At 33.8% G+C, this 10,820-nt stretch overlaps 1 protein-coding gene across 3 annotated transcripts in view; it reads left to right on the top strand.

Annotated features, from left to right (window-relative positions):
- Positions 1-328: 328 nt before the first annotated feature.
- LOC121313275 (zinc finger transcription factor Trps1-like) overlaps positions 329-10,820 on the top strand; it is a 111,492-nt gene continuing 101,000 nt past the window's right edge. Inside the window, exon 1 of one of the 3 annotated variants that reach the window (XM_041245645.1) lies at positions 329-540. Coding sequence is in view for 2 of the 3 variants with exons in the window: in XM_041245643.1 (XP_041101577.1) it covers positions 833-842 (10 nt within the window). In the remaining variant the exon portion in view is untranslated. Of the gene's footprint in view, positions 541-697; positions 843-10,820 lie in introns of those variants that run through there. The other 2 variants (XM_041245643.1, XM_041245644.1) reach the window with 2 other exon arrangements.

The raw sequence follows: 10,820 nt of genomic DNA, 5'->3' as shown, positions 1-10,820 counted from the left end.
CACGGCCGCAAAATGTAAACAAACGCTTACTAAATTACTTCTACTGGTATAATACTTTTATATAATATATTGGTAATAGAATGCCAACATTTTTAACTAGTACCGTCTTCTTAGTTTGAGTTTTGCAATTTAAGACAACCTGTATTGTTTTATTTCTTCACTTTTCATAAACGTGAACTGTCTCTTTAAGAACTCTTAGTCTGGGGTGGTGCTTTCCTCTGCAAATGCTTCTGGTATTAATAGTGTTGGTGTCTTGAAACTGACGTAATGCTTGAAGTCTGAGGTCCTGACAAGCGATAACATTTCTGATAAAGAACTGAGCTCACTGCAAACTAAACTCCTTTTTTTTTTTAAAACGACCCTGGCGTTTATTACTAAACACAGTCACCCCGATCTCACTGGATAGGAGCAATCAGAAATCTTTTAACCCCCCTAAAATAATCCGACATCAACAAACAAACAACAGAAAGACGGTTCATGGCTCAAGCCAACGCTCCACCATCTTTCAGACTGCAAAGATTATTGCCATTCAATCAACAGGTAAGGATAAAATAATCAGAAAACGCAGAGAAGGGAGCAAATAATGTGATGTGAATTTATATTAGCCCCTGAATGCCGATCTCTTAGAAATGTTATGTAATGTTGGGGTGCGCTTGGGGATTTGTGAATCAGTTGTGAGCCACTTCGCTAAGAAAAAAGAGCAGGGCTTCTCAGATTTCACATGGCATTTCGGTTTTGTTGGGTCAAATGCATGATGAGAAATTGAAATTGGCTACTTGCAACGTTCAGTAGCCTTAAATCGGGAGGTCACATTTAGACGAAGAGGAAAAACATGATTTCCAGTAGGTTTGTCTGGTTTTCTTCTTTTAAATGGCTGCGAAACATTTACTGGAACGCACAATTGTGACAGATAAAGTTTTGAAAGTGTTTTTAAAAGTAGTTATTTGAATCTTTCCTTAGTGCTATCTTATTATCAAAGTCGTACATTTAAGTGATTTGAACTTGTTTTAGCGGTATTTGTATGTGCGGGTAGTTGACGAGAAGGAGAAGTAACAGCTCTGTTGATACATTGGCGTTGATACTTAAGTGTTTTTTTTTTGTTTTGTTTTGTTTTTTTGTGAAAAGTTAATGATCCATAACAAGACAATGGAACGTGGCCGGGATTTCTAGTAATTTCGTAAACTTACATTTCTGATATCTATGCCTATATATATTGAATCAGTTGATTCGATGTTATATTACATATTGTTATTTTGTTGATATTATAACGTAATACGATGTAACCTTGCAGTCCATTGTAACCGGGCATGCTCGTGTGCATTTTTTAGTCATATGTGTGATAATGTAGCCATTACACAAACTACATTCGTGTGTGTAAGTACTTCATTAAATAATAATAATAATAATAATAATAATAATAATAATAATAATAATAATAATAATAATACAATCACACACAGTGGTTTCAGAATACATAATATTAAAAATGATTTGAGTTCCTCTTGTGGTTTGATTTAACGTGGCTTCTGGAAAAAAAAAAAAAAAAAAAAAAAAGTTTGCTGCAGACATTATTGAATGTCTTCATTCCTAAGTTTATTTCTGAAATTAACGGCAAACGTGTTTTTTTTTTTTTTTTTTTTAAAAACAGTAGTTGAAAAACAACCTTTTAAAAACTATAAGGAAACCCTTTAATGTTAGTTGCATTGTCGATGCGATTAATGGAAACTGACAAGCAGTTCGGCGCAATGTGATTCTGTAGTAACAAAAAAAAAGTTTTCAGTCGCGTGACTAAGCAACAAGTACCTGATGTGAACTTTTGTAATTGTTATATAATTCATTCTATAAGTGTGGGCTATTGTCAAAGTGAAAATGCAATAAGCGATTACAGTATATAGCTACAGTATACAGTGATATATATATATATATATATATATATATATATATATATATATATATATATATATATATATATATATAATTAGGGTAAGGTATGGTTTGCTAATGGTTTGCTTAGTCTGAATCAACTCTGTCTACTTTTGCCTTTTATGTAGGCATTTATATAAAGTTTACATACCGTAGCCAGCGTTTAGTGTTACATTTCTAACAGCTGTTAAATAAAATTATGTCGACACATTTTAACTGTTATGCAGACTAAATGTACGTACAAGCTTACGTGGGAACGTGTGCCACCTTTAAGTTTATTTTAAAAAGCCACCAAGTAGCGTGCTTGTATCGAGTCTAGGGATATTTTTAACCGAGTATGACACAAAAATCCCGTGTTGCTTGTTCCAGTAGATTAATTACAGTATTTCCTGTAAACTGTGAAACTGACAACGCTGTCTGGAAATGATACAGCGCTTCTAGTCATGAAGGAGCTCATTATTGTTTGTAAAAGTTTGTTAATGACGTGGCTAAAGCAGGCAAACACAGCTCATCTTTAGAAATACACACGTGGCTTTTAACTTCGACATCATAACTACAAGCAAAACTTAATGATTACTAATATTGTCATGTTTAGTATAATTGTATGTCTTCCTTGAGTATTTCAATGGATTTTGATCAAACAGACTAACATTTTGAAATGTAAATTAGTTATTCTGCTGCTTCTATTAGACTACAGGTTTTCTACATAGTGGAATTTTATGGCTGTCAAAACAATTCAGATCTCAATCAAATGATATTTGTGGATTGTGTATTGGGGAGGAGGAGAGTGATCTCTCAGTTAACAATGAGACTCATAGCTTTGGTGTTTATTTGAAACTTCTAGATAACTTTTGGCCCATGCTTTGTGTTTGCACCAAAGTGCGGCAGGCAATCAATTACATAAAAACTGTGATAATGTCAAAATTTGAATAGATGGAATTCATTTTACAAACTATATATCTTGTTGGGGTTGGCTGGCATTTTCCTCTTAAGTGCAAGTTTTGGACTTCTTAAAATTTTGGCACCTTAGGCAGCTGATTAAACAGGTTACTGAAATAGTTTGCTATTTGTTTTCTTAAAGGTCTGCCAATTTTTTTATATTTACTTATTATTATTATTATTATTATTTATTATTATTATTATTATATTATTATTATTATTATTCATTAGTATTATTGTTTACAGCCCTATAGATTTTATTAGAATTCCCAGACACAGGATGACACCTCACATAAACAAGCTCATGTGTGCATTATATTGTATTTATTAATGTATTTACACAATAGAGAATACAGTGCAGCATCTGGGTCACCACCCTTGTTAATTTAAGCCTCGATTCTGACTGGCACTGAATTTGTCCACTGACAAGTAAGCCTTCTGATTTGAAGAGATGAAGCAGATATCATGGAATAGAGCAGGGCAGTCCAACAACACAAATAATAATGTATATATATATATAATATATATATCTAATATATATATATATTTTATATTATATATGATAGTATATATATATATATAATATATATATATATATATAATTTTTTTTTTAATTAACTGTATATTAACATCCACTACTGCAGTGGTTTATAAAGTGTAAACTTAAACCCTTTGGTTTTATCAATGGGGTATTTTGGAGTTATACATGGAGTTAATGTGCAAATGTATCAAACTGATCAGGTGTAATTTACATTTACAAATGTGGACACAGTGATGGTCCAAGACACTTATAATCCAGCTTAGTAAGTGAAGTTAATAAGCATTAGAATTTAAGGAACACTGATTGTAAACTAAAAATTCCTCTTATGAGAACAAAGCTAGACCAGGCATCTTTTGTATACATAGTCCTGAATTCTAGAATCAGTTACTTGTACCAGTTAGCATTCCAATTCACTGTGTAAGTTAAATAATAAAAAAAAAGATGAATTATTTTCTTTTTCCATGTGTATGCACACTGAGCAATGAGAAATGTGTGTCCCTCTTGAAAACAAGCTTGCTGTGCCAGCTTAATGAGGGTTTCCTTGTGTCTTTAAATTGATATAAAAATAAATGTTTTCAATAAAAAAAAAAAAAAAAAAAACCTTAAATTATTGATACTTGGCTGTAGAGTGTAAAGTAATTTAAATACACAATTACATCTGCTTGTAGTATTTATTTATTTATTTAGGAAGAAACATTCTTTTTTTTTTTAACAGCCAGCTTTACAAAGTGGGTTACTGGCAAATGGAATACAAATTTGGATGTGAAAACACTTGGGGTCAGTTGCAATGAACTAAAAGGAGCATACTAACTGGGGATGATCCCATGGTTAATTTGAAGGATGATATTAAACTAGTACGCAAGTTAATACCATTTGCAACAAACTAAGCAGCTCAAGATCAGAGGCGCTGGAACAGTTTTTATAGTGGGGGTGTAAACTGTAACCCCTGTATATGATGGAAACCATGCAAAGCCAGGGATGCTGCCATACCCCCAGCACCCCTATTTCCAGTGCCCCTGCTCAGTATACTCCCCAGCTGCGTATCGAAATGTTTATCAATTGCAGCGAACCTAAAGTAACAGTTGTTGCCCTCTAGAGTATACTAAAACACGTTACTAAGTTAGTCCAGCATTTTTTGTAGACTAAAGACTTGTGGTATCGTACTAACTGGAACAAATATGAAAAATCCCAAAATGTATTATTAACTTTTATGAAACAGAACTATTCTTAACCAAAAATGATATAAAATGATTTGAAACGATCTGGGGATAGAAAAACAAACAAACATTTGCAACAAAAAACAGTTTCATCCTTATTCAACTTAACATAGGCCTATTTTATAAATAGTGATAATAACAATTCCAGTACGACTTTCCAGTGTCTCTACTTTCAGCCTCTTCCACAGATTTTTTTTGAATTTGCTGCTGTATTTGGCCTCCTCTCTGGGAAGGCAGCATTAAATCTGCTTAGTGAATTCCATGCAGTTGAGCGCTGCAGAATCATTTCGGCCACCCTCCACCGTTTCAGTAAAATCTTTTATACACTGTGAAATAAAGTTTTTGCGCTATTTTTATAATTGTGCAAACGACTACTCCCCATCATTGTCTTCGTATGGATGTACTGAGATATGAAGCTTTCATCTGAAATGTGTAATTAGCATTTCTGATTCGATTTACACCTTTTATAGTCTACAATACACCTTTGGTCCTATAAGCCTTACTATTTACTTTTGTGTGTAAATACATTTTCTGTATGTCATTTTCTTAAGTTAAAAAATGTAAATTAAAAAACAATAATAGAGATGTTGATGTTGAGATTTGATCTTGTAACGAAAACTAACACTCTTAAAATATAATTAGTTGGAACCTTAACGTATTGCTCAGATTGAGTCCCCCCCCCCCCCCCCCCCCCCCCAGCTTTGTTCCCCATCTTTTTTCATTGCAATTAGTATTAAGGTAGTACACAGCTGGGGATGATCCTATGATAGTACCGTATTAGCTAGTACACCACTTAGTACGCAGCTCTGGACTAACTCTGCAAGTTTGTTGCAATTGACCCATGGTGATTTTCTAGCAGACGAGTATATTTGTTATTAATGATGTTGAGCATTGATTTAATTCATGAAAATTTCAGACGGGTTAGCTCTTGCTGTGCTAGTGTCTCACACCTTAACAAATGTACAAAATAAATTACAATTTTAATGTGTACCAGTAAAAATGTAATTGAACAGAAAACACTTTGTCTATTTATAAACACACATACACGTGTCATTATTAATTTTGCCCTGAAATATCCAATGCTAGGAAATGGCTCAAGAAACAAAAAACCCTTTTAAAAAGGTGGCCCTATTGCGTTAAAAAAAAAAAAAAAAAAAAAAAAAAAGTTCCATTAAAAGTTTTTGCAAGTGGCTAGACACCTTCCCTGGTGGTTTAGTTTATCCAGGCAGGAAACTTTCGATTTTTTAAAACCATCTGACGTAATGCCAAAGTTTGCTTTGAAAAAAACAGACAGCAGTAATTGGTAGCCTTAAACTTTTAATAACGCTTTGGATTGGTTTTGGTAACCAAATGGGTTGTTTTTCAGATTCAGTAAAATGGGACTGTGGTTGGAGTAAGAAATGGCTGGTTGATGCAGTTATTTTTATTCTTGTTTTTAAATCTGTTATTTAAATCTTATCCTGCAGAGCAGTCTTGGGTTCCTCCAAAAGCTCTTTGTGATTGTTGGTGCATTTCAGGCTACTGCTGCTTGATAGTTTTGACAACTGTACAGTCCACTGTTGTTACATTTAATGATGCAATATCCTTTTTCAAATACAGTTTTCATTGACCAAGGTTCTTAACCCCAAAGTAGAATTGGCCCTACTGTTTAAATCCTCATGGGTTTGTTTTTTTGTTGCCTGTCTTGCAAACAGAACGGCAGGAAAATTACCATCGTTCATTTTTAGCTTGAAATGTACTGCACTCATTAGTCAAACAAAACATTAAAACAGGGGTGAAATTCACAAAGCCTCCAAAGTGTTATTTGAACATTTTATTCTGAAATGAGAAACACTTATATAAGTTACAAAACTTGAAATACTCAATTTAAGAATTTAATTAAAGGGTTCTTAGTAGTTTATTTCTAGCTTTGCAATGGTAATGGCTGTTTTCTCTTTTTTAGAAAAATGGTGCTTATGATACTTTTAGGTAAAAAGTCACTGTCAGTGTTCAACCCTTTTTTCTTTCTTCTGCCTCTGCCACTAGGTTACCATGATTCAAAAAGCTACTGTATGATTATTTGTATACTTATGTCCTAAAGAGGATTATTTTTAGAATGCTGTAAAATGCATTGGATATTAAAATACATGTTGTTGAAACTGTTGAGTACTTTCCTCTTAGCTTCTTATAGTTTTATATTAGGATTGCAAATTGTAGGGTGTCATTATAGTTGTTGTAATTCCTGTCATTAGACCGGTTTATGTACATGCCTGGTTAAAACACAAGCCCCATCCTTCACAGTCATTCTGCTGCCTGAACTGACAATCAGGCTGGTTCAGAAGCAAAATCGGATACAACTTCCCTGGCGTCCTTGACGGATGAAGTGGTAGCTGTCTTAAAAAGTAATCGTGTTAACTTGAGGGAGTTAGTGTTGTTATATAGACCTGAATGAAAAATGCTGTTTTCTTGCCAGTGAAATGGTAAATAAACATTTCGGTTATCGGCTACTGTTGCTGTCGAGCATGGGCAGGCACTGGAGACAGTACAGTTCATACAGGGCTCCTGACCAGTGCTATAATTTGTCACAAGCTATAAAAACCTCCAGTAAGCATGTCTGCATTACAGTCTCAGCTACTGGAACATTACAATTATCACAGTAATTGGTTTGCTGTACAGTGTTTAAATGCATGATTTGTGGAATAACTTTAAAACTAGTTTAGTCTGAAAGTGGTTCCCCAGGGACATTGTTAGATGCAGTTGCACACGATTAATGGTCATGTGTTGGTTGAAAAGTTTAGTTTAAAGCTATATGGTTCTTCTTTTAGGTTAGTTCAGGACAGATGAGGTAGGTGAAATCCAAGTTGCGTGGAAACACTTTGAATCGTCCTTAATACTGAAATAATACTACTTTTGAATGACGTTACTAATTATGCATCGTCCATAATTTAAACACTCGATCATAAAATCTGATTAAACTAAAGAAGGTTGTCTCCAAGAATGAGACGTTTCTATAGTTTTACTTGGTTGTGATTTCTAACTTGGCCTTTCTCGTTTGTGACATGCAAACAGATACACGTGTGGATAAAAAGGCATAGCATGTTTTATGTTAAATTTGTAAAGTTTTGTTTTTCAAGTTTATCCTCTCTCTCGCTATTCTATACTTTTAAATACCTTTTAAAGCAGTAGATCCAAACTGAAAATCGCATTATGAAATAAAAAAAAAAAAAATTAACATCAATGTGCACATATTTATGAACTATCTTCTATAGGCAAGAACAAGCAAAACAGCACCTCCTAACTGGTTAAAGGTGTAATGGAAATACTTACTACAGTGACATCTGGCTATAAGTGATTTGCAGTTTTATAATGAGAAGTCTTTATAGTTTTCATTGTGATACAACCTCCAAGCACATTTATTTCTATGCATGGTCTGAATATCTGTAAGCAATGGGAGCTAAAAAGGTTTTCTTCGCAGTTTGTGCTCAGGGGTATTTGGGAAATTCACACAGCCATTTGAGCACAGATGGTTCATTCCCTCCCTTTTGTAAAATAATAAAATACAGTGTCTGGTCATTGTAATGGTCACTTCCTGTGTGGTGTGACTTGGGAAATGTCCAAAGCAGATATAGACATATTCTAAATAACATACAAAGATAGTAATGTCAAGATCTATAGGACCACTAAGTGAACCAGCAAGCATGTGCCTTAACCGTGATTTTTAGAGATTTTTTTAACCTCATCTCACTAACAGCGGACAAAATCTGAAACGGCAGTTGATCACACAGCACTCCTTGTTACATAACTAATAATAAATAACTGCTTTCCTCCTGTGTCACTATGGATGTTGTTGAATGAATTCCGTATAGTTTTATTTATTTTGCTAGTGAGTACAGTATTGGTGTGTCAGCATTGGGGTGTAAATGTCTGCCTCTGTTAAAAACAAACAAACAAAAAAACAGTTGCTTCCAAATGTGAAGGTGCTGTGCCCATTTGTCAGAAAAAAAAAAAAATTTGAACAATGTTGCCATTGAAAGCAGCAGCTATTGATTTCTTTCTTTCTACAAAACCAACTTGACTGCAATATTTTATTTTCCTTCTTTCTCTCTTTTTTTAATATAAGTTAATTAAAAACAAAAAATAAACTTAAGCCCAGGAACCGAGAAAGGGTGAGTAGAGGGCATTTTGCATTAAGAGGCTAAACTTTACAGTGTATACATTTTCAGCATGTGTCACCTCAAATCAGTTTTTAAATTGGAGTAATATTCTTGTGAAGGAATATTAAAAACAGACCTTCTTGTTAACCACTATAAAGAAGCTGTTAACTATTATTGCATAATAACTGGCTTATGAAAACAATAATCATTCTGTTTTGGGATGATTCAGTTTAGTACTGGGTTTATTGTAATTTTTCTACTGAACTTTTTCGTTGTATAATACATATGTTTAATAGTTATCTGCCAATTAAGAAAAAAAAATATTTTAAATGAATTTTACACTCACTGAAAAGTGCAGTTAAAATACAAATGCTTTAACATGTGCAATAAATCATACAGAAATATTGTGTCTTTTTAAGGTCCCGAGACCTAATCTTGTTTTTATTAACTAACCACCATGGAAGGCTTAAAAAATTGTAATCTGAGCTGCAAGTATTTTTTTTATTTTTATTTTTTTCTCAGTTAATACTTCAATTTCAAAAGCTCAGTTACCTTTTACAGGACATACCCTACCATTAGAATGAATTATTTTCTAACGTTGTGGAGGTCAGTAAGTATTAAAACGTATACAGAGGTAGCGCTCGCTTTTCTTTTCATGCATCCTGAAATGCACATGCCCAAAATTTTGCGTCCCATCCATCAAATATACATTTTAACACAAAGGCTTGGGACTCCAGGGATGTGCATTTAGTACATTTTTATGAACGTTTAAACTCTACGGCATGTAGTAGTTTAAAAAATCTCTCTGTATAGACATTCATGTAAACACAGACACACTTTTTTCCTTGTTCTATATACTAACAGTAGACCGTTCGCATGACAACGAGATGGGATACTAAGCACTGTTTGTTGCCTTCATCTACGTGTGTTTTAATATTTTTCTGCATTCAAATAATAGCAACAGTATCGCCATGTCTTTTAAGCGAAGATCCTTGAAAAATTGTACAGCTGTGCGTCTGTGGTTTTTTTTGCCAAGCAGCTCTTTCACACAGTACATCTTGCCATCTCGGTAAGTCAGGGATACTTCATCTCCCATTCAAAATTCTAAGGGTGTATTTTTCGTTTGCATTTTTGTACTCGTAGTCAGAAGTAGATGGCTGAGATGCAGATGAGCAATCTTCTTCATGAGAATCCCTTGAAGATGCTGACTGCTTAGCAAAAAAAAATTCCGATAGACAACTGACTTGCTGTCAGCGTATACGCTGCACTAGGTATTTAGTTTTTATGCTTAAAAAAATCTGTCAGGACATCCCTGTTAAACCAGTGCAGAGAATAACAAAAGCACAACGTTAAATTAGGCGACTGCAAAAATGAAATGCGAGTTAAAAGTAGGATCGGGGATGAACAATTCACATAATTTGTCAGCTATGTTTAAAATATGCAATTATTATGCAATTAACAGCTTTTTCTGAGTTTAATTATGAAGCAAAATCAGCTAAATTTATCACCTGATTAAAAATAAAATCCGAAAACTTCAAGCCCTACTTGTGTGTGTGTGTGTGTTCGCATTAACTTTTTCCAAAATACTTGTTTGATTTCTTAGCAATATGTACCTCTGTTAATAGGGGCATAACACATTCTTTTAAAATAAAATACAGTGCATGATGGGATACTATCTTATTAATTTCCAATGTTCATTGCGCTGCTAGGAACTGTAACCAAACTATTCTAATAGCATTAGTGTGTGTTCACATTACGCCAGACTAAACAAGAAATGATACATCAGTGTGGACGCTAAAGTTTGCGCTGGATTAATTTAAATGTTTTTGAGTATGGTTCTCGAGATCGGTTATGTAGTGTAGACATGGTCTAAAAGTAAATATCCTTAGTATTGCTGGCAAACCCAAATATGAGGCTTATTGCTGCCACCTACAGGACTGGAGTGTACCTTAGTCAATGCGGTTATATTGTAGAACAGCTTCTTTTTTTTTTTAAATAAGCAAGTATTTTACGGTCATTGCTGCAGTGTAATAGATTACCATGAATCTGCATGTCTGCAGCCCTTTC

The sequence above is a fragment of the Polyodon spathula genome, chromosome 3 (assembly GCF_017654505.1).
Source record: "Polyodon spathula isolate WHYD16114869_AA chromosome 3, ASM1765450v1, whole genome shotgun sequence".
Taxonomy (NCBI): Eukaryota; Metazoa; Chordata; class Actinopteri; order Acipenseriformes; family Polyodontidae; genus Polyodon; species Polyodon spathula.
The sequence above is the reverse complement of the archived record's forward strand: the minus strand, read 5'-3'. Positions and strand labels throughout refer to the sequence as shown.